Source organism: Salmo salar, chromosome 06 (genome assembly GCF_965601325.2).
Source record: "Salmo salar chromosome 06, fSalSal1, whole genome shotgun sequence".
In the NCBI taxonomy this organism is placed as follows: Eukaryota; Metazoa; Chordata; class Actinopteri; order Salmoniformes; family Salmonidae; genus Salmo; species Salmo salar.
In genome coordinates this window covers 36,031,443-36,056,343 of record NC_138296.1, presented here as the reverse complement: position 1 = coordinate 36,056,343, position 24,901 = coordinate 36,031,443, and the positions used below count along the sequence as shown (strand labels likewise).

The 24,901-nt window shown below is 44.5% G+C and overlaps 1 protein-coding gene across 1 annotated transcript in view; it reads left to right on the top strand.

Annotated features, from left to right (window-relative positions):
* LOC106607062 (netrin-1) overlaps positions 1-21,522 on the top strand; it is a 44,382-nt gene extending 22,860 nt beyond the window's left edge. Inside the window, exons 3-7 of the mRNA XM_014203636.3 lie at positions 1,228-1,416; positions 9,495-9,644; positions 10,810-10,863; positions 14,320-14,394; positions 20,798-21,522. Coding sequence (XP_014059111.3) covers positions 1,228-1,416; positions 9,495-9,644; positions 10,810-10,863; positions 14,320-14,394; positions 20,798-21,117 — 788 coding nt within the window. The 3' untranslated portion in view covers positions 21,118-21,522. The remainder of the gene's footprint in view (positions 1-1,227; positions 1,417-9,494; positions 9,645-10,809; positions 10,864-14,319; positions 14,395-20,797) is intronic.
* Positions 21,523-24,901: the final 3,379 nt, after the last annotated feature.

Here is a 24,901-nt window from a genome sequence, read left to right as displayed (position 1 = left end):
AGGGAAGGGAGGGGGGATAGAGAAGGAGGGAGGGAGGGAGCACGCTTCAAAGCTCCGGGGGTCTGGTGTGCTCTGAGTGTGCTGATCGGCCCTGGGGTTTGAGGTGTGATAAGCCCATGACAGCTGCCAAACACCTCGGTTTGTGTGTGACTGTGTGCGTTTAAGCCCCAATTTAGAGGAAGCGGCTCTGAATCCCACCCACCTGGCAACCTTGGTCCCCAATGGCAGGTGTGAGTTGGTTGGTACGTGATTGGGAGTGCTGATGAACGTGTAGCATATGTGCCCTTATCGCTCAGATCTTGTGGCTATAACCTTAATGCAGGGTGCACTGATGGAGAGATTATCCGCAAATAAGAAACCATGCGGGCTTCTCCTCCTCCAGCCCTATCACAGCAGTACGTGCCTGGATGAGACTAAAACAGAAAAGCTCAAATGCAAGCCAAAAAATTGAAGTTCTTTCACAGTGCTTTGGAAGAGAATATCACTAGAGCAGAGGTGGAAAGTCCACCCTGATTCTAACACACAGAGAACTGATGAACTGATGAATGAATCACCCGATTTAATTGGGAAGTTATCCCTCATAATGTTATGACAATAAAACAACTAAGAGAGTTAGTAAAGGCTGTGAGATCTGTGGGAAAGAAAATCTCTCTCCTGACATCACTATGGGTCAGAGGTCAAATCTATAAGCAGGTGGAGGGGAAATGAGAGCGTGGAGTCGGACCACACCATTTTACTCTTAGAAACTGGATCGCTCACAGCCTGGCCAATCCATCTGTTTTAATAACTCATTGTCTCCAAATGACATGTCTGACCAGAGGACTTTGACCTACTGATGTCACTAAAGTAACAGTAACCTTCTCAGGGTCTCCATACACTACAGTTCACTAGCTGTTATTTGGTTCCCCTCCACTAGCTTTTTGGAAATTAGAAAGTAACGTGGTCAACACCCTACCATGATATACTGTACATGTGAATGAAATCGCTGAGTTCATCAGTTTTCAGTTCCAGCTTATGAAGCACTAGACTAGCTGAACTGCAAGGGTGCATGGTGGGAGGTTTTTCGTGTTGAGGTTCAGGAGGCCAAAGTCTTCATTAAGTGGAGGCCAAAGGAGGCCAAACTCTTCATTACTCAACACCTGTGTAAAAATCATGCGAATGCACTGACCTCTGTGTTATTCTCCCCCTTGCCTCTCTTTCTCTCCCCCTCTCTCCATCTTTCTGCAGCCTGCCACTGTAACCTGCACGCCCGGCGCTGTCGTTTCAACATGGAGCTGTACAAGCTGTCTGGGCGGAGGAGCGGCGGAGTCTGTCTCAATTGCCGCCACAACACGGCCGGACGCCACTGCCACTACTGCAAGGAGGGCTTCTTCCGGGACATGTCCAAGGCCATCTCTCACAGGAGGGCCTGCAAAGGTACAGTACCTGAGCTGGGCTGGGCGTCTGCTGGGTGTGCTGCTCAAAATGGCTGCATGACACCCAAACCTCACGTTAGTTGATATTCTGCTTCAGTTTTGGACTTTCTGTATGTTGTTGGAAAACAAGTTGAATTGTTCTGCCATGATATCTAGGAATTCAACAAATTATCAGCAAGAAACAAGTCTTCCAACAATCTTTTGATAACTTTATTGAGTATAACTTTCCACTACTTCACTACTATGTATTATTATGTGAGACAGGTGAATGAGAGTTGTAAAGACAAAAGCTCCCACCTGTGCCAGTGTGAGTGTTGCTGACCTGTGTGACTCTGGTATTTGGAGTCTATTGGGATTTCCATGACAACACAAGCAAAACAAACTGAGTGATGTGTGAGCTGATCCGCTGTACAGTTGAGTGGAAACAGATCTTGCTATCATCCCCCATCCCCACACACACTCACAGGTGTGAACACATAAGTCATGTTTGAGTCCATGCTGTTCAGGATTAGTGTGTGAGGAGAGAAAAGCTTCACTCCCTCTGTCTCCCTGCACCGTGGGGAGAGAAGCCAGGCTCTGAAGCACTGAGCAAACAAGCACCTGTCACTCACACACTTACACGTGCACACACACACACACACACACACACACACACACACACACACACACACACACACACACACACACACACACACACACACACACACACACACACACACACACACACATGCAGTCACACAAACAACAGCACAAGCTGAGGCAGGTTTGAGTGAGTGGATTAATAAAAAGCATATTTTGCGCATTTACCTCAAGTGCCTTAACTTCTACCTCCGTTCCTTGTCCAAGTCATAAGTTATCTCTCTCAAATAGAGGTTACAGGTTACAGTAATAACAGCATTTCTGTGGACAGAGCCTTTGAAACAATGTAGTTGGAGTATCTTTATCACTAAAACAGGGGAGGATCCCAACACTCGGTCCCTAGTGACCACATTTTATTAGACTTTATTTGCTTAACTTGGAGAGCTATAATGAATCACCCTACATTTCTGTGAATTGTAACGGGGGAGGGGAAGAACTCAGAGGATTTCTCTGGAAAAAAAGATGAGTGGCTACCAATAGAAGTGAGGTCTGCCATGGAATTCAGGAGTGCAGGAGTTGATTCAAACAATTCTCTTTGAACAAGGCAACCATTTCACCTCAGGATCAGATCCACCAACATCACACATTACCCTGAACTGGATGACTTCTAGTCTTTCCAAAGAGTTATAATACAGCAATATCCTACACTCTTAGAAAAAACTGTTATTTGGCTATCCCGATAGGAGAACCCTTTTTGGTTACAGGTAGAAAGAACCCTCTGTGGAAAGGGTTATTGATCCGGCGCCGACAGAGATGGCCGCCTCGCTTCGCGTTCTCAGGAAACTATGCAGTATTTAGTTTTTTTATGTATTATTTCTTATATTGTTACTCCAGGAAATCTTAAGTTTTATTACAAACAGCCGGGAGGAACTATTGGATATAAGAGCAACATCAACTTGGCAACATTACGACCAGGAATACGACTTTCCCAAAGTGGATCCTCTGTTTGGTCCACCACCCAGGACAATGTATCGGACCCCAGCCGGCGACCCAAAACAACGGCACCGCAGAAGGAGCAGAAGAAGCGGTCTTCTGGTCAGGCTCAGTAGACGGGCACATCGCGCACCACTCCCGAGTTTACTACTCGCCAACGTCCAGTCTCTTGACAACAAGGTAGACAAAATCAGAGCAACTGTTGCCTTCCAGAGAGACATCAGATATTGTAACGTTCGTTGTTTCACGGAAACGTGGCTCACTCGAGACACGCTGTCGGAATCGGTACAGCCACCTGGTTTCTTCACGCATCGCGCCGACAGAAACAAACATCTCTCTGGTAAGAAGAAGGGCGGGGGGTATGCCTTATGATTAACGAGATGTGGTGTGATCATAACAACATACAGGAACTCAAGTCCTTTTGCTCACCTGACCTAGAATTCCTTACAATCAAATGTCGACCGTATTATCTACCAAGAGAATTCTCTTCGATTATAATCAGAGCCGTATATATCCCCCCCAAGCAGACACATCGATGGCCCTGAATGAACTTCATTGGACTCTATGTAAACTGGAAACCACATATCCTGAGGCTGCATTCATTGTAGCTGGGGATTTTAACAAGGCTAATATGAAAACAAGAGTCCCTAAATTTGATCAGCATATCGAATGCGCTACCCGGGCGGAAAGAATCCTGGACCATTGTTACTCTAACTTCCGCGACGCATACAAAGCCCTACCCCGCCCTCCTTTCGGAAAATCTGACCACGACTCCATTTTGTTGCTCCCAGCCTATAGACAGAAACTAAAACAGGAAACGTCCGTGCTCAGGTCTGTTCAACGCTGGTCCGACCAATCTGATTCCATGCTTCAAGATTGCTTCGATCACGTGGACTGGGATATGTTCCGCATAGCGTTGGACAATAACATTGATGAATACGCTGATTCGGTGAGCGAGTTTATTAGCAAGTGCATCGGTGATGTTGTACCCACAGCAACTATTAAAACCTTCCCCAACCAGAAACCGTGGATTGATGGCAGCATTCGTGCAAAACTGAAAGCGCGAACCACTGCTTTTAATCAGGGCAAGGCGACCGGAAACATGACCGAATACAAACAGTGTAGCTATTCCCTCCGCAAGGCAATCAAACAAGCTAAGCGGCAGTATAGAGACAACGTAGAGTCACAATTCAACGGCTCAGACATGAGAGATAAGTGGCAGGGTCTACAGTCAATCATGGACTACAAAAAGAAAACCAGCCCCGTCACGGACCACGATGTCCTGCTCCCAGACAAACTAAACAACTTCTTTGCTCGCTTTGAGGACAATACAGTGCCAACGATACAGCCGCTACCAAAACCTGCGGGCTCTCCTTCACCGCAGCCAACGTGAGTTAAGCATTTCAACGTGTTAACCCTCGCAAGGCTGCAGGCCCAGACGACATCCCTAGCTGCGTCCTCAGAGCATGCGGAGACCAGCTGGCTGGTGTGTTTACGGACATATTCAATCAATCCTTGTCCCAGTCTGCTGTTCCCACATGCTTCAAGAGGGCCACCATTGTTCCAGTTCCCAAGAAAGCTAAGGTAACTGAACTAAATGACTATCGCCCCGTAGCACTCACCTCCGTTATCATGAAGTGCTTTGAGAGACAAGTCAAGGATCATATCACCTCCACCCTACCTGACACCCTAGACCCACTCCAATTTGCTTACCGCCCCAATAGGTCCACAGATGACGCAATCGCAATCCCACTGCACATTGCCCTAACCCCTCTGGACAAGAGGAATACCTATGTAAGAATGCTGTTCATCGACTACAGCCCAACATTTAACACCATAGTACCCTCCAAACTCGTCATTAAGCTCGAGATCCTGGGTCTCGACCCCGCCTTGTGCAACTGGGTCCTGGACTTCCTGACGGGCCGCTCCCAGGTGGTGAGGGTAGGAAACAACATCTCAACCCCGCTGATCCTCAACACTGGGGCCCCACAAGGGTGCGTTCTCAGCCCTCTCCTGTACTCCCTGTTCACCCATGACTGCGTGGCCATGCACGCCTCCAACTCAATCATCAAGTTTGCAGACAACACTACAGTAGTAGGCTTGATTACCAACAACGACGAGATGGCCTACAGGGCTCCTCCCTGTAGGCCATCTCGTCGTTGTTGGTAATCAAGCCTACTACTGTAGTGTTGTGAGGGCCCTCGGAGTGTGGTGTCAGGAAAATAACCTCACACTCAACGTCAACAAAACAAAGGAGATGATCGTGGACTTCAGGAAACAGCAGAGGGAGCACCCCCCTATCCACATCGACGGGACAGTAGTGGAGAAGGTGGAAAGTTTTAAGTTCCTCGGCATACACATCACGGACAAACTGAAATGGTCCACCCACACAGACAGCGTGGTTAAGAAGGCGCAACAGCGCCTCTTTAACTTCAGGAGGCTGAAGAAATTCGGCTTGTCACCAAAAACACTCACAAACTTTTACAGATGCACAATCGAGAGCATCCTGTCGGGCTGTATCACCGCCTGGTACGGCAACTGCTCCGCCCACAACCGTAAGGCTCTCCAGAGGGTAGTGAGATCTGCAAAATGTATCACCGGGGGCAAACTACCTGCTCTCCAGGACACCTACACCACCCGATGTCACAGGAAGGCCAAAAAGATCATCAAGGACATCAACCACCCGAGCCACTGCCTGTTCCCCCCCTATCATCCAGAAGGCGAGGTCAGTACAGGTGCATCAAAGCTGGAACCGAGAGACTGAAAAACAGCTTCTATCTCAAGGCCATCAGACTGTTAAACAGCCATCACTAACATTGAGTGGCTGCTGCCAACATACTGACTCAATCTCTAGCCACTTTAATAATAAAAAATTGGATGTAATAAATGTATCACTAGTCACTTTAAACTATGCCACTTTATATAATGTTTACATAATCTACACTACTCATCTCATATGTATATACTGTACTCTATACCATCTACTGCATCTTGCCTATGCCGTTCGGCCATCGCTCATCCATATATATTTTTATGTACATATTCTTATTCATTCCTTTACACTTGTGTGTATAAGGTAGTTGTTGTGAAATTGTTAGATTACTTGTTAGATATTACTGCATGGTCGGAACTAGAAGCACAAGCATTTCGCTACACTCGCATTAACATCTGCTAACCATGTGTATGTGACAAATAACATTTGATTTGATTTGACCTGGAACCGAAAGGGTTCTACTTGGAACCAAAAAGGGTTCTTCAAAGGGTTCTCCTATGGGGACAGCCGAAAAATCATTTCATGTTCTAGATACAGTAGCACCTTTGTTCTAAGAGTGTAATATCCTCCTTGTATGAAAGACGGAATATTGTTTCAAGTCGTTTGTTTTCCGGTCCGATTACAACATCTCAATGTGCTGTATTACACTGGGACCCAGCTTGCGCTTCAGTGACAAGTGAGTGACTCTGTGCAGACCCGCATATTGTGGTCTCCAACCACAGCCGTGACTGCATTCCTATTGGCTCAGAGTGGGTTCTCGGAGTACCTATTCTCCAGTGCCCTTCAGCCTGGTACACCACCAATTAGTCACAGGAACTGCAACATATTACATTTCCTACTGCAGACCACAAGGGACCTTCACTCTTAACTTATACTGACTATTCCAAGTCTCACAGAGTGAATGTATCAACACAGTCCACCATCATATATAAAAGTCAGCCACTTACCCAGACTGTTTTGGGGTCGTTTCACAGTGGTGGCAGTCAGAGTTCACGCCTAATTGGAGTTCAGGGCAAATGTAGTTCATGTTGTGCTGTTGTTCTTAACACATTTGATGGATCTTTTGCACTTCTCGAAAGTGACTAATGGTTGGGAGCATCATTGTTTCACTGCACGCTGCCAGGCCAAACATTTTTACAGTCTATATTTGGGATGCAGTCATGGGCGGGCAGAGGATGAAGCTATGGGCAGGTTAGTGTTACAGAGGTTCTCTCCTTCCCTAATGAGCTAACCACATACAGCAAGCTGTCTTAGGCTTTCTAGAGGGCTGTATCAGTAACCTGAAGGCTTCCAGCTCTGCCCCAACTTTTACTCTGTTCCATACTCTGGGATCAAACCCAAACAGCCTGATTGCTGCGCTCTCCTCAGGTGACAAACTCAGAGCTTTGTGACATCAGTTAGGGCCCATGGTATTTATTGCTCAACTCAGCCAACCATCTCACTCTGTTGTTTTTGGACAGGAATCACAATGCTGTGCCAACACAGCCAGGAGGAAGTCTGCTTTCATTCGCCAACCTGAACCCCCAAAATGGAGGATCACCACTCTCTGAAAGGTGGAGATTACAAAATAGACCCCTCCGCCATAAAGGCCGAAACACCAGCGTTGTGGAATGCCTCATGTTTTATTTCCCAGATTAACGACTTCATCCCTCATCAAGCGCAGTGTAAACATGGCTCTCGGAGCACAGCGCGGCCCCCGGCGGCCCCCAGCTCTAACGGTTTGTTTTATTCCCAGTCCTCTCGTCCGCTCCGCCGTATAAGCCTTTCACCAGGCCCAGGGAGCCCACAGCAGTGGAGCAGCCACACGGTCCACTGAATTACACTCCCCCTCAACCTCTCAGCAACTCTTTACCTCCACACCGCAGGCAGCTACACACTGCAGGCAGCTACACACCGCAGGCAGCTACACACGCACAGGGAAATGAATGAATGTTTCCAGTTGGTTCCCAGTGTAGCTCTCAGAACATTAAGAGCATGATGCAGTGGTTTGAGCTCAGAGGAAAAGGACTAGATGGTGGCGGATGGATTGAGTGGAGACACAGTGGTGCATCTCTATTGTGATGTGTGGTTAGTGGCATCTCTAGAAGTAATATAAAGAAATACAAAAACAAGAGTTATTTTAATGTGGCTTTCAAATACAATCCCTTAACCCCTTAAGAAATAGGCACAAATCTTTAGAATACACATGAATGTTACCCACATGCCATCGGGAGGGACAATAGTGACCTCATGTATTATTTTCTTGGGCCCCACCCTGCATGAAAAAGTCATTTGGAAATGCTTTAGAAGATAATGCCCATGAAATCAACAGAAAGCAAGAGCAAGCCTACAGTTTCAGTCCATGTACCGTACAGTTTAAAATCCTGTTTCTAAATTAATGGGCATATTTATTTTATTCCTGACGTAAGAACCACAATAACATTCTGTCTGGGAAAGATGGAGGACTTGATTAGAAACATGACTTTTCATTCATTTTTTTGTTTTTTTTGGCAGGATTATTGTATGCTGATTTTATTATACCTCAATAAAATGTGTCAAACAAACTTGACAAAATGTACTTATACTGCAAATTGAGTAGAAAGAGGACAGAAAAGTTTAAGTTTTTTTTTATTTAACAAGTGACTTCTAATTTTCATGAAACCCATTGAATCCCAGCTAATAACACCCAAGTCCAGCCTCTGTCGGACCACTTGAAGCTATTTTCAAATGACTCTTCAGCTACATAAAACACATACAACTCTAATGGAGAGAGCTGGGCTTCAACTTCAAACACAGGCTTTATGGTAAACGTTTGGCAGAGCACATGCACAAAACTAAATTCTCACATTTAATGTGCGATCCTCCCGACTAACAACTTAAACAGACGGCTTTGAAGTGTGTTCCACTCTCCCATTAATGGGGAACATTATTCAGGATATATTTGCGAGGAGCTCTTTGCCAAAAAGCTTTAGATTGTAAACTCAATCTGAGAGGCGCACAGGCTCTGCTCTGCCCTCCGTGGATCACAACGCTCCACAGAGAGAACACAAAGACAGGTCACACACACACACGGCTCACAAGCACACACACATCTCACGCACGCACGCACGCACGCACGGACGCACGCACGCACGCACGGACGCACGCATGCACGCACACACACACACACACACACACACACACACACACACACACACACACACACACACACACACGCACACACACACACACACACACACACACACACGCACACACATGCACACACACACACACACACACACACACACACACACACACACACACACACACACACACACACACACACACACACACACACACACACACACACACACACACACACACACGGTCTCAAAGTGCTAACAGACCAGGCAGAGGAACTGTGCAGTGAATTCTAAATATGATATTATTTGATAATGTAATGTACTGTTCCTCAATACTCATGCCTGATGGCAAGGCCTACAATCATTAAGTAAAAAGGGAGTAATTGTAACTTGTTTGAGGTCCCAGTCCCCATCTGTGGTCTGTGGTGGCCTGTGAGTCACTTTAAGCTTGTTCAAAGCTTACTTTGAAGTTCAGAGAGTCAACATTGGAGGAACGAGAGGCAGAGTGAATTGAAAAGGATGCCTTATGCCTAATTGGTTTTAAACCAATACTAGTGAAGACCTAACAGATTTCATCTACGTTTTGTTGATGTCATCTCATCTGTGTTTTCTCCTGCTCTTTCCTCCTGACAGCGTGTGATTGTCATCCAGTTGGCGCAGCCGGCAAGACCTGCAACCAAACCACCGGCCAGTGTCCCTGCAAGGACGGTGTGACCGGCATCACCTGCAACCGCTGTGCCAAGGGCTACCAGCAGAGCCGCTCTCCTATCGCCCCCTGCATAAGTATGACTTGCCTCAGTACTAAGAGAAATGTCCTCAGACAGACCACACAAGTCAGCCCAACCATAGCCCAGCTAGTAACAACACTGGCCCCATCAATAGGAGTAGTCGCTGACAAGTACTCTATCGCACCAAAACCCATGCTTGTTATGCAGGAATTCATGGCCTGAGTTCATTCCATTTTGTTATTTCCCCCTGTTCCTTTATTACTTTGGATGGATATTTTACAGTTAGACCAGAGCTTAAGTAAACAGGGCATAATGTCTAGGCTAACATGGCCTTGTGAGTCGCAGCACCGTTAACAGCCCATCTCCCTATAAATCCACCCAGCCAGTCCAGGGTAATGATGACTGATATGTTTATTGGCAGTATCAGCAATCCACAGATTCCAGCCTCTCGGCAATAAACAACACCTCATACACAAGATGGGCTAATGGGTGGCTAGCACCGCCAACACAGCTGGCATGACCAGATAAGATAACTCGGATGGCTGGGACACATAGACATTTACAATTGGCCACCATTTATACAGCCGTTTCAATTGGTGACATTTCCGATAAAGTTGTATTTGGAAATTCAACAAAGCCATTGTGGAAAAGGAATCAGTGTGCTTGGCCAGGATCCACAGCGATAAAATCAATCCACTGGAATAGGATTTCCTTCATTTCGTTGGGAAAGTAACAAATGTAGTGTAAAAAAGATGGAGGAAATGGGGGTCTTGAAAATTGAGCTGAAAATATTTGGTTTCTCGTATATTTTCGAGATAATATGTTTTAGGTTTAATAGCTTAATATTACATTTTTGTAATATCAAACTTCCTGACAACTTCAATTTTAACAAGGCCAGGGGCCCTGGCTCTCTGTACCTTACAATACAGCAGGCCACGAATACAAGAGAGTGAAACTCAAATGGGAAACTGGCTATTAATGTGTATCCCGAGCACAATCTCTGTGTCCTAATCAGCAATCAATAACATGACAACCTATTAAGGCATACCTGAGAGTATATCACCAATGCTCTGAGGTTCATTTAAGCCCCAAGGAAGGCGAGCAGGAAATTGAACTAAGACGCTCTAACAACTTTGCTATTTTTTTCCACATATGAAGCTGTCAAACTGAGTAGTGATGTGAAATATCATTATGTTTGTGCACTGGTTTCTCTGTTACAGAGATTCCAGTTGCATCGCCCACCGCCACCTATACCAGCTCTGAAGAGCCCTTAGGTGAGTTTGTGACACTGTTGAGGCATGTGGTATCCACAGGATATGGCAATTACTAAAGCATAAAATAACAAATGTATTGTATTTTAGTACGAGCACAATTCATATCATTCCACAGTTTCTATTTTTTATGTTTTTCTATTTCTACATATTATTTGGGTTCAGGGCCACCTTCATAAATGTAGTATTTTCAGGGTCACCTTCATAATTGTAGTATTTTCAGGGCCACCTTCATAAATGTAGTATTTTCAGGGTCACCTTCATAATTGTAGTATTTTCAGGGTCACCTTCATAATTGTAGTATTTTCAGGGTCACCTTCATAATTGTAGTATTTTCAGGGTCACCTTCATAATTGTAGTATTTTCAGGGTCACCTTCATAATTGTAGTATTTTCAGGGTCACCTTCATAATTGTAGTATTTTCAGGGCCACCTTCATAAATGTAGTATTTTCAGGGTCACCTTCATAATTGTAGTATTTTCAGGGTCACCTTCATAATTGTAGTATTTTCAGGGTCACCTTCATAATTGTAGTATTTTCAGGGTCACCTTCATAATTGTAGTATTTTCAGGGTCACCTTCATAATTGCAGTATTTAAGGGGATGTCTATGTGTCAGGAGATTTAAATCCAGGTTTTTGGTCAGCTCTCTCTCCCCAGCCTCCCATTCTGTATTCCCACTCAGCCTCCAGCCCATAATCTTGATTGTATGCTTCATTTGCACCAGTTTGTTTTCCAATCATCTCTTGCTGCGCTGAGAGGGAAGAGAACCCTTCCCTTGCTCACTTATTTACAGCCCTATTGTTGAAATGCACAGCTCTGAGTCTGCGTGCTATAGTGCAACACTGATTTGAAATGACATAACACTGTAACATTTAGCTCATACTTTCAGTCACTGCTCAGTCCAAGCTTGTGAGGTAGATCCCCTGGCATGCGTATGAGGAGAAAAAGAGAGACCTGGAGCAAAGTATTGGTCTCGAAAACCTGTTGCCTAAGCCAACTTGTTTTTGGTCCAACTTCTACTTAAATGGATACTAGTATGCCAGCAGATTCCCATAGATTTACAGTCATTGCTCTAATGCTAGTTAGCATTGGCTCGCGAAACTGCCTCTAACTTCCTTCTTGCTGGACACAGAGACATCATTTGACTCTGGGGAAGTAGAAAAAGGGCCTCATTGCCCAAATCCCGAAGTACTCCTCTACATTTACGTCATTTAGCAGACACTCTTATCCAGAGCAACTTACAAATTGGAAATTGCCATGCATCTAAAACATATAGGTTCTGTCACTTTTGATCATTAACATGGGACTAACAGTGTGGCTCCACATATTTCACTGAGCTGAATGGTCAACCTGCTACATACGTTGGCGACCAGCTGCAATGGGGTTTGGAGTCTTGTCAGGAAGCCCACACAGACACCACCCTCCAAATTAAGAGTGGTGTGGTCCCCAGGGACCCTGGAGAATGGCGGTGGCCCCGCTAGAGAGGCCACACAAAGGGGACGTTTGTCCTCCCAGCGGGGGCCGGGGCCTTAATGAGAGCTGTGGGTGTGATGGCCAGTCCTGGGATTGTGCTGCTGGGCTAATGGGCAATGCCAGCTATCAAAGGGAGGTACGATGAAGGCCTCCAGGGGCCAGGGGGAGACAAATGGGCCCCCGCCCTAGCCACATTTAAATGGAAATCAGGCGTGGTCGATATAGACTCGTCAAATTATTTTACTTTGGGATTTCCCTTCCCTTTTTCATTTCTACACCACCCCGAAAGCTGCCAGGCGTTTCACTAGAAATGTTTTCTCCACATACATGCACTTTCTCCCCATCCCCCTGCCTCCGCCCCAATCTGCCTTTTTGGGGGAGTGCGTTTTTTTCTCGCTCCGCTGTTACCCGGGCAACCTCATTCACACAGAATATAAAGGGAAAGAAAGGGGAGGACTGGACAGAGGGCTAGAAGAAATAATGAAGTTTGTCCATATTCAGGCAAGCTGAAAGGTCCCCTCTCTCCCAACTGCTCCCCCTTTCCCCCTGGCCGACCCCCCCCCCCCCCCCATAAAAGAGCATGGGGCTTATTACACTGGGAGGGGGAGCAAAACCAGGAGATGTTCTGGTTCCAATTTGTGTCAGTCAGTGGAAAAGTGGGAACAAACGATTTCCATTTTCAGTTTGGCCTCTCGTCCCAGCCCCATCTCCCCCATTACAAAAGGTGCCTGGCACCTTGACAACACGACGGTCGGCGGACATCGATAAAGCCTCTTGGCACGCCTGCGAGCCCAGGTCAACACAGCCTGGTGTCAAAGGGATAGCACCAGACCCGAAAGCAATTAATCATAACTATGAGCTCTTTCTGGCCACTGGTTTGTAACAGGCTCCTCTCAGAGGCCACAGAGAGATCGGCCACAGAGAGATTGGCCCCGGCCAACGTGAGAGTATTCTCTTTCTTGCCTCAAGTGGGTTCAATACTGTTTAGGCCCCTGCTAATTTTTGTTAGGCTACTAGCTAATTTCCCTCAGTGACCTCCTTTTGTGAGTGACCTTCCCAACCCTGAGTGCTGACACAATGGATGCCAGGACTCTGACAGGCTAGAGATTCTGTGTGGAGAGGTTGGAGGAAGAGAGTGGGAGTGAGCTGACAATAGGATCTGTGTAAAGGCGTCCGCATGCTTCCCATCCTAAACTGTTCCGAACAGTTTGTGCATATATACTGAGTGTACAAAACCATAGGCTGACCAGTTGAATCCAGGTGAAAGCCATGATCCTTAATTGATGGCACCTGTTAAATCCACTTCAATCAGTTTTTGTGCACTCAGTGTATTATGACATTTTGTGATGTTTTTGTTTGTTTTGGTCTTCGGCAAGGTTTTTATTCCGGCTGTTCGTACACGCCACATTTTTTCTTGAGACTATTGCAAGTTCGGTAGCAAACATCTTAGTTAGATGTAAAATTGTGTGACTAAGATCTTCTCGGCAAAAACGTCAAATAAATGACAGATTTCTTGAGTTATCTTAGATTTATTCAAACTATTTTGAGGAAGTGTATACTGGCTACGGCGCCTCAAGATGGACAAACAGTACTATTTCCGCTTTTTCTCATTTTTCAAGCAAAGGTCTTATAAGGGAGTATGTGAGCACACTCATTTGGTTCGCCTACTAGGCGCCAGCCGAACCGAAGCATGCCTTGCTGGTGGAAGCCTTAAGCCTCCACCAGCTCCACAGGGACACCATAACAGCATAACATGAGACAGTGTACCATAAATACACTAAAATGGCCTGGCAATAGATGTAAGCTTTAAATCCCTTACAGTGGGGTAGAGTATAGACCTTTGGATGTACCTAAAAGGCATTTATTAGATAACATAATTGAGGTCAGTCCATAAACCATGGTAGAGAATAATTCAAATCTAGATGTTTGTGATATGTTGGCTGTGCTGTAACCTAATCCACCCATTATTTCACTCGCTTCCACAGACTGTGATTCTCACTGCAAGGCATCCAAGGGCAAGCTGAAGATCAACATGAAGAAGTACTGCAAGAAAGACTATGGTGAGTCCACTGTGCAGGAATTATATGCCCAGGTGTCGGCCAGAGGTCAAGGGTCAGATGTATTTATTAATCACAGGCATGCCCACTCCCAAGCCCCTCTCTGTGGTTTAGTCACGCTCCCAGGATTACAGTCATTGCATCAAAGGGAAATGGTCTCGGAACTGAGCCCAGGGGACCCCGCTGATGGATAGGCCAGCCAGTATTAGACTGAGGAGTGCTGCTTTCTGGGAAATAAGACATGATGGAATTAAAAAAAGATGTATATTTCTTGAACGTTGTGTTACAAAACCAGACAGCTTTCGACTGTGTTTGGGTAATGACGGTGTAAAGCACATTAACAGATGTATCCAGATGTGTCTTCATCTACCATTCCAGTGTTTAATTGCTATATTGTAATTACTTCGCCACCATGGCCTATTTATTGCTTTAACTCCCTTATCTTACCTCATTTGCACTCTCTGTATATAGACTTTTTGTTTTTGTTTTTTGACTGTATGTTTGTTTATTCCATGTGTAACTCTGTGTTGTTGTATGTGTCACACTGCTTTGCTTTATCTTGGCCAGGTCGCAGTTGCAAATGAGAACTTGTTCTCAACTAGCCTACCTGGTTAAATTAAGGTGAAATAAAAATAAAATAAATAAATCCAGTCTACTTACACTTTGATTAGTTAGCATGGAAAACATATACATATTATTATCTATCATCTGTAAGCTAGCCACACAAAACCTGTCTAACATATCCTAACATCCCTGCACTGACATACACTCATTACTATGTGAGATTCACTGGAGGTGGGGGGAGCTGGACAGAGAGAAGAGTGTTTGCTGGGGGCATCGTCACCGCAGGGCCTCTTCTTTTATCACCAAAGATAGAGATCAGTGGCATCAGTGTCTGGGCAGAGAAACAAAGGGAATATTCAACTCTTACCTCTACATCTTGAGCTCATATCAGTTCCTCCACTCCAGCTGAAACTGTCCTCAGAGATAGGTTGTGGGACGAGCCAGCCCCCCTGTTGGTTTGGAGAGCTGAAAAGCTCCGCTCTGCCAGGCTTTAGCTGGAACTATTCGGATTTGTTTTCCCACCTTGACGGATGTGTGTGTGTGAGTGTGTGTGTGAGTGTGTGTGTGTCTTAGGGGAGTTGTACCTCATAAAGAGAGGGCTCTGAGCTTCAGAGGGCCGCAGAACAAGCTCCCGCTGTGTCCTCTCACTGTCCCTCTCAATTACAGCTAACGGACAATTTCCTCTCCCCTTCCACCTCCCTCTAAGCCCTGTCCATCTCCCTCTGGCCCCTGTCCATGGTCTAGGGCAATCCCTGCTCTCAGCCCGCCAGCCTCAGTGGGGTCCAGTTTTATTGCTCCATGGTGAAAGGCTGGTGCACCCTGGGAGCATGAGGCTCTGGCTTGGAGCTGGCCCTTAGGAATTTTCAGCAAGCCCCATATTAATAAAATTAGCCAAATCACACAACAAATATACTCTGTCATCAATGACTCCACAGGAGTTAATCTGCATCTGAAATACTTCTGATCAAATGTGCCATTACATGCACTGTAGATATCACAGCGTTACAGTAAGTGAATAATATGAAAACATTCACGTTCAAGCCAAATACAAGTATTACATAGCTTGCTTTTTTAGAACGGTTTCACAAATGTGTCACGGCTTTCTTCGTCAGAGGACGATATAGCGAAATCATCATCTGAAATGGTGGACCAATATGCAGCAGAGTTGGTGTTCATTTTCTTAATTTATTAACGAACGTTGAACACGAAAAAAACAAGAAAACAATAAGCACGACAAATGACAGTTTTGCAGGCTCACAAAAACACGCAATGCAAAAAACAATCTCCCACAAATACAAGACAAACACACCCAACTAATATAGGACTTCCAATCAAAGGCGACACCAAACAGCTGCCTTCAATTGGAAGTCCACCCCAATTAACTCAACATAGAAACACACTCACTAGACTACACATAGAAATACATAAACATAGACCATAACTCAAAACCCGGAAATAATAAATCAAACACCCTCCTAACTAACACACCACCCTGAACCACATAAAACAAATAACCTCTGCCACGTCCTGACCAAACTACAATAACAATTAACCCTTATACTGGCCAGGACGTGACAAAATGAAATAACTTCTGTAACTTGAAGCTAAAAGGACATTTGAGTTTGATGATTGACGATGCTGGACTTGTATCATTATATTCTGAATCAGCACCAAAAAACAGCACCTCTAGATCTAAAAACAGACCAAAAAGAATGAGAAGGGTAGGGGGTAATGTAAGAGAGACAGTAGTAGCAGTAGGGACAGTCCATGGATCATATCATAGGCCTCCTATATAGTGTTTCATCTGTGCTGTCCCACTGTGTAGCCTCCATATCTCCATATGGAGAGTGATTCCCTCGCCTCTGAGGGTTTTCCATTCCATTAATCACAGTAGTATTATGGTGCAGATCTCCTATCAGCAGATTCATGTCTGCTAACCACCGTACAAATCTCCCCAACCGCAGCAGCAGCACAAACCCTGAGGCACGTCCAGCACTCTGCCAGCATTTGAGAACAGATCGTACTCCCTATAGCCAAATAGCCACATAAGTTTCCTTTATAAAATACAATGCAAGATCTCTTAGACTCCTGGCATGAGACCTAACTGTACAGTAGGCCTATATCATATTGAATATTTTTGTCACCAATTCCTCTGTAGTTATACCCATTAAATTGGTGTTCAAATTGTTAAGCCTTTGATTGATAGAATAGATTTGTTCATACAAGACCGTATCTGCTATAATCAGGGTTTGGGGATAGTTCACCCATATTACAAAATGACATATTGGTTTCCTTACCCTGTAAGCAGTCTATTGACAAGGAATGACTACAATCCATGCTTTGATGTAGCTTCCCTGGCACTGTTTTTTACTTTCACTGTTCACATGATAATGTTTTAGCATTTGTGGCACAAATCCCATTCAAGTCAAGTCAACTAAACCAAAGCATGGATTGCTGTGATACCTTGTCCATAGACTGCTTACAGGGTAAGGAAACCACTGTGTCATATTTTTATTTGGGTGAACTATCCCTTTAATACTTAGTTCAGTGTTCTCTAATGAAACACATTGGCCACACTGTTCCCCTTCATAGCTGTCACATGTTCAAAAGCCTCATCATCAATCATAGTTCATCAATCAAACAGAGCGATACATCAGAGACTAACAAAGTTTCAATGCATAAATGGCCATATGTTCTTCTTTTCTCAATCAAATTTGTGCAACACAGAGAGAGACAATAATGTGAGCTCCTTGTTTCAGTTCACCAGAAAACTGAACAGCCATCAGAATCCATATTTTCATTCATTTAATCTTGCTAGTCATCCATGAAAAGAACGGACGAATCTATAAATCACAAGACTGATTCATGAAAAGCAGAAGGTTGGTTTTTCAAGAGTTCATCAAAACAGCTGAGTGCAGATGATTCTCCTGTGGCTGAGCTGGGGCTGTATGGAGAGACCATTCCTCAGGGGGATTTTCCTCTGCCTCAATCTAATTCATTTCTCAGGGCTGTCCCTGGGCCTTTGGGGGGTTCACAGTGTCTCTGTTCTTTGGGGTCACGACCCCCCTGTGTGAGTGGCGCTGCGGGCCTCCCGGGGTCGCGGGAAGAGGCCCCCTGTTTAAACACAGTGGTGCACTCTGCCGGCTCGGAGCATTCCACAGGGTGCAAACAGGTGGTAAATTAGGCCGACGCTGGCGGATTGCCACCCCGGAGAGAAAGAAATATGTTGTGTTTATTCATTTTTGTTTTCCATCGCGGCCGTAGCTACGGCGACGGCAGCCACAAAGGGTTATATTCTGGGCTGACACCCCTCCAGCGGGGAGGACAATGAATCAAAGAGCTTTTGCAGACGTTCAGGGCCAGCGGTGAAAGGAAGGGTCACACAGCCCCATCACCCAGCGGTCCCTGTGAGCTCACCCTGGGGGCAGCAGGGCCCAGATCAGTCACTCAGCTGATAACCAGATGGGACAGGGGCCTCAGTATTGAAATTAAACACGCTCTAATTTGATTAGAGCCCCCTTGTTGGCGGTGTGTGGGTCAAGCCCCAGCACACTGCTCAGAGAGGGGACCCAGCGGGAGGCTTGGCTGCCATTGTGTTATTAAACCCCTCTCTTTCTCCCTCTTCCTCTCTCTCCCTCTTCCTCTCTCTCTCACTCCCTCCCTCTGTGCTACCCTGCTAAGATGGTCCAAGTAGTACTGATGTACCATATTGTCTGCTAACAGAAAAACTAAAGTTTCGTTTCCTAGATCTCCATTCATGAGCTCAATTCAACACCAGCCCCATGTGCGCTTTGGACTTCATTGGATGAGGAGCAGGACTGAAGCAATGTGCAGAGGTTTGAGGACTGAGCTGCTTGGTCTTTCCAGCTAACATCCATGATTAGTACTACATACTTTGCTCCCCTCATGGGCTGGAATCTCAGTGCAGTATAACAGTATTTTACTATCTGCTTAGAGAACTACCAATTTCCTGAGCAGCCCATAGAGTGACAGAGGGTTCTGCGTTGGTGTCAGACAGCAGAGAGCTGAGTCTGGTCCATTCACCGGGGAGCTCGTTAGCCAGTCGGTCAGTAAGAGCGACCCAGAGAGAAGAGGGCTATCTCTGCTGGATTCTCACGCTGCTCTTGGATGGGGCTCTGGGAGCAGAACCCGGATAGCTCATGAGGTCGGAACACATCCCGATTCTTCTGGAAGCCTCTCTGTGGCTGGGAAGATAAATAGTGGCCCACTCCACCCCCCCACACACCCTTTATGTGTTTGGGTGAAGGAGTAGGCTCCAGCCCAGAGACACATTGTTAATGAATGGCAGGACTGTGAGAGCGTGCTCTACTCAGCCCAACAGGCCTCCTTTCTTCTGAAATTGTGTACAATTTGCTCACACTAGCAGGGCCCCCCTTCCTGTTCTCTTAGAACGTTCCAGGCTGTTATGGGGGACAATCGATGCTGCTCGCAATAGAGAGCGTTGGCATTCAGAGAGAGAGACAAGGAGAAAAAAATACTTCCTGTGCTATTTTCAGCCACCTATGTTTTTCTAACATTAGTCCACACACAAGTGTGTGTGTGTCTATGTGTGTATGTGTGCACTCGTGTGTCTGCTTGTGCATGTATGCATTTGTGTGTGTGTGTGTCTGGGTGTGTGTGTGTGTGTGTGTGTGTGTGTGTGTGTGTGTGTGTGTGTGTGTGTGTGTGTGTGTGTGTGTGTGTGTGTGTGTGTGTGTGTGTGTGTATTTATTAGTGTGTTTGAAACATTTCACACCATCCACACATTGTTTTCCAAATTGGGTCAATTCAAACAATTCAAACAATTGTGAGTGGAAACTATTAAGGTTGGTTCATCCCCTCCTTTAGTCCAATGGTTAACAGCACATTCCCAGCTAAACCACTTCACCTCAAGCACAGATTAGCTCCTACCCCAGTGAGTTCAGTTGTTTCCCCCTTGTTGCGATGACTGAGGCGTTTTTGCAATCAGAGTAATGGAGTAATGGTAGATTTATGTGACAGAGAAATCCATGCAGGGGAGCTGCTGTAAGGGGGGGGGGTCTGTATTTCTGTCTGCTCTAAGGGGCCAAATTCTTGGGAGAAAGGTTCAATGGCTACCAGGTCCAGGTTTCTCTAGCCCAGGGTTCTTAAGATGTGCAGCGTCCTGTTTAACAGCTGAAAGACCATTCTATCAAAAGCACAGGAATGGCTTTGCTTCAGAGCTTTTACCTCAAACAGATGTGGTATTTTCTTAGTGAAGGTTGAATGCTGCACTTTCACTGTTGGACTTTCTGAGTTTAAACCAGTATACCCGCCACTTATTTTTCTCCAGGCTTGTCAGTTGAGGAAAGGAAAGCGTTTCTAAGGATACATCCACAGCAGTAAAACATTACAGCCAGTCTCAGGGAGGTGCTCATTCAAATGTACTCAGCGGGCACCCATTGTCTTTACTCTGTGGAGCACTATGGCAACTGTTGCTGTATTACGGAGCATGCTAGCCAACACAACAAGGAGAGGTCAGGGGTCATGGCTGAGGGGAGGGGAGGGGAGCGACCAGGGGAACAATTCACACCCACTGGGTCAGCAATTCCTGAATCATACTCAAACATTGGAGCAGTTATTGGAGCTATAGTAAAACAGGACATTTACAGCTGAGGGATCACCCCAGGCCAGTCTGGACCCCAGGAACAGAAACCCACAGGCTGCTAAGGATTGCCTGCTTAGTTACCCTGTGTTTTATTAAAATGATCTATGTTTTACTGTACATTAACATTTAACTGGATCTCTTATAGTGAAGAGTTGCTTGCTTTATTGTGACATTTTCTTATTCCCCCTTCACTCCTTCTTCTCATTGGTCATCCAGCTGTCCAAGTGCACGTCCTCAAAGGAGACAAGGCAGGGGAGTGGTGGAAGTTTACCGTGAACATCATCTCCATCTACAAGCAAGGTGAACAACGCATCCGGCGCGGCGACCAGCTCCTGTGGGTGCGTGCCAAGGACGTGGCCTGCAAGTGCCCCAAGATCAAGCTTGGCAGGAAATACCTGCTGCTGGGCACGGATGACGACTCCCCAGGGCAGAGTGGCGTGGTGGCGGACAAGGGTAGCCTGCTCATCCCCTGGAAGGACCTGTGGGGCCGGAGACTGAGGAAGTTCCAACAGCGCGACAAGAGGGGCAAGTGTTAAGAGGAGCCAGAAAGGAGAGAAAGAGAGGGGGCTCACCTCGAGTCTGAGGAACACAGGAGGATGAGAAAGAAAGAGGAAACACCAGAGGGAGAGAGGAAAGAGGGAGAGGTGAAGTGAAGTGAACAGAGAGAGAGAGAGAAAGTGACTGTGCTGCTACTTTGAGTGGAAGAAAAAAGAGAATATTAGTTTTAGAAACATTCGTGTGAAGGAGCTCTTTTTACAGTTGCTGTTCTGTTTGTCCTTCAAGGTTTGTTTCGTTGTGGAATTGCAGAGTTTGCACCTAATATTTCAGATGAGTTACTTATTTTTTGTTTTATTCATGATACCGTTATTTTTATATTTCCAGTTCATTTTTACAGAACATCAGAAAAAATCTACTGTATCACATTTCTGTGTTTAATATATATATATATATATATATATATATATATATATATATATATATATATATATATATATATATATATATATATATATATATATATATTTATATATATATATATATATTGTGTAAAGTTTTTTCTAGCAAGCTGAGGTGGCACGGCATGACTTAAGGGGAATCTCTCTCATGTTTAATGAGTGGCTCCTGCTTGCCAGGCCTTGTCAAGATAAACTGTGTAAACTGCTAAGAGTGTTAACACGTTAAATTGATCATTTAAACTAGGTTTTACTGTGGTTTCAGCGTATACTTGTAAAAATGGGAGAAAAAAAAAAAAAAACAAGCCAGCTATTGCCAGTTACCTTTCTTCTTTAAGAGCTCCTCATGTGGTTGTTACCTCATTATTACTGCTAACTATGTAATCAAAATGAAAGTGCCATGAACAAGTTGCTCCTCAGATACTAGCATTGGGAAAGAGTCTGTTAAATGATACATTTCCTTGCCATCCTGACAGTGTGGTTGTGACCTCAGCAAAATAAAAGTACCAGTAGGCATGATATAATTATACAATATTATTGTATTTAGACAGCACTCTGTTCTCAACTAGAAGAACTAAAATAGATGCGTTAACAGTGCACTTAATGTTTAGTCCTTTAGTATTCAACAGTATTCAGAACATATAAGATATGTTCAGTGTTTAATGGCACCTTGCAGGATACAAACTAACATACTGTATGGTTTTAGAAAAATCATCAAAGAACTAATGTATGTCCATTCATGATTGTTCAAACTGAGATCACACATTGACTGTGCTGCCTTTGGCCTTTGGTCCTGGAACCTAATGTCCACTGACTCTGTGTCATTGATTGATGCATTTGGTTTGCTATCCTGTTCACGTTTGTTAAAATACAAAGTACTGCTTGAATGCTTGAACATTCCTCTGAGCATTGACCTGTTTCTGCTGGTAAAGGACTGATCGTGGGGGGGGACATTCTGATTTCTTCAACAGTGAATCACCTCATGTGGTTTGATAAGACCTATCAAAATGAACCTACGTTTTGTTAAAATAGTAGATGCATGCTGACTACTTAGCTGACTAAGCTAACCAAATTGTGGATGACAGTATGTACAGTATGTATATGCTGTATAAAGATACATGCATGATGTTGTAAAAGAAAACCTGTGGAGTGATGAAATATCACAGGAGTCAAGCTGTGTGATCAACACACTGTCAGCATCTGATTCTCACTTCAAACCTTGCAGACATTCCATTTTCAAGGCGTTACTTGGTACTCAACAAAAGGGGTGACCGGCTGTTTAAATGTTATATAGCTGTATAGTTTGTTACTATTTTTTGTTAAACATTTACTAGATTTATGTCCATGTGTTATTAACCAGAGTTTTAAATACTATAGGCTTAAGAAATGGGTAGACAAATGAATGAAAAAGAGGCAGATTTCTCTTGTTTACAAGTTATGCATACCCAGGAGTGTATTTCAGCAGAGAGAGGCTTGTCTATACAACCTGTAATAAACATTCCCAAACATATTTGGGAAATGCATAACACACATAAATGCAAGCAGATGCACACCTGTACACACACATACCCAGACATTTTTAGTATTTTTTTTTTGGTTGACATATTTGTATTGACATTTTTATTGCAATCCATTTCAACTGTTCTTGTGCCAGTGCATCCATCTCTGGATCTACACATATCAAAGCTGTCAGTGGGTCCACTGTGTAAAGTTAGACCAGTTTTCCACACATTTGGAGAATGGTACTCAGTCATGACCAGATATCTGCTACAAAAATATATCTGAATGTTGCTTGTGTTCATACTTGGGCTTGTAAATGTTGTTTAGCTCTGTCCATTGCAAAGGTTTGTGTAATGTCCTGTAATGCATACTAATATATTATGTTTATCACAAATGAATATATTTAATGACACATGAAACAATGTGGCTTTTGTTTTTGCCTGTTTTTATTTTTGGTTACTCTTTGCTTTGGATAATAGACGGCTGTAATGAAAAAGTAAAAGTCTGTAGCTATTGAACAGCCTAGTAAATCTGAAATAAAGCTCTGTAAAAGTACTTGTGGACTTTCAACTGTTTCTCATCATCTCATCTGAGTCTCATTGGTAGTTCTGTACTTCAGTGAGTCATTTGGGATTGACATGGGCTAAATGGTGTGGCCCAATAAGACCACAGTCTGTCATTACCATATGAGACTGCATCAGCCTTTGTCTGTTTTCCTCCTGCAATAACAGTGAATTACAGTTGGGAAAATGAAATTAAACGTTAAGAGTGGTGCAGCGGTCTAAGGCACTATAGACACCCTGGTTCGAATCCAGGCTGTATCACAACCGGCCATGATCGGGAGTCCCATAGGGCGGCTCACAATTGGCCCAGCGTTGGCTGGGTTTGGCCGGTGTAGGCCGTCATTGTAAATAAGAATTTGTTCTTAACTGACTTGCCTAGTTATATAAAGGTTAAATAAATATATATAATAATAATCTAAACAGCACCAAGTTCCTAGTTAAAGAGGTAATTTCAGTACAGTCAGCACAGAGGTTGACTACAGAAAACAGCAATACTAATAGAGTTGTTCACTGAGTAAATGTATTCAACATTTATTAGACATTACCGCCCAAGAGCTCCAGTCATTTACAACAACACAAAGTAGTTAACTCAGCAATTCCTTCTCATCATTGGTTTTAGATCCCTGAACTCTATAACCTTCACAGACAATAAGTACTCGATATTAAGCTGATTATATCACTAAGCTTTTAGTTAATGCGCAGCGCAGATGGAACTGTGAGGTGGAGGCATTGTAGTCATTGGATGACATCCTAAACTTCATTCTCAACAACGTGTACATGGCCAAAAGTAGCCCTGCTTTAACCATCATACAAAATACCCATCCCCAACTCAAGTCCTTAGTTAGTTTTTTGTCTGTTAAGGGAGTTTGTACCAACACTACAGTAGGATTGATTGGTCATAGGCTAGGCCTACTCAAGAGAAACACAATCCAAAATACTCCCAAGGATCCAACCAACCGCCCCTTTATAAAAGGCTGTGCTCTTCATTAGTGAAAGGGACCACAACCAATAACATGACTGGCCGACGTGGCCGTAAAAAGATCCCAACTAACAAGCCTTAAAGATGGAGGAGAGAAAGACAGAGGATGAGGTCACTATGGATGAGTGTAAACTCATAACGCTCATTCAGACACACAAAAGATGTGGTGTGTCTGGAGTTGCACAAGCCTCTTGCTCCTTTCTCTATGTGCTGCTATTGGTTTCTATTGGTTTTGCTGGCTGCCAGGATGACTGTTCTTGCTATCCAAGCTCCAGGCCTCCTCCACAAAAACACAGTTCAGTCCTGAACACCCAAAACAACTCTT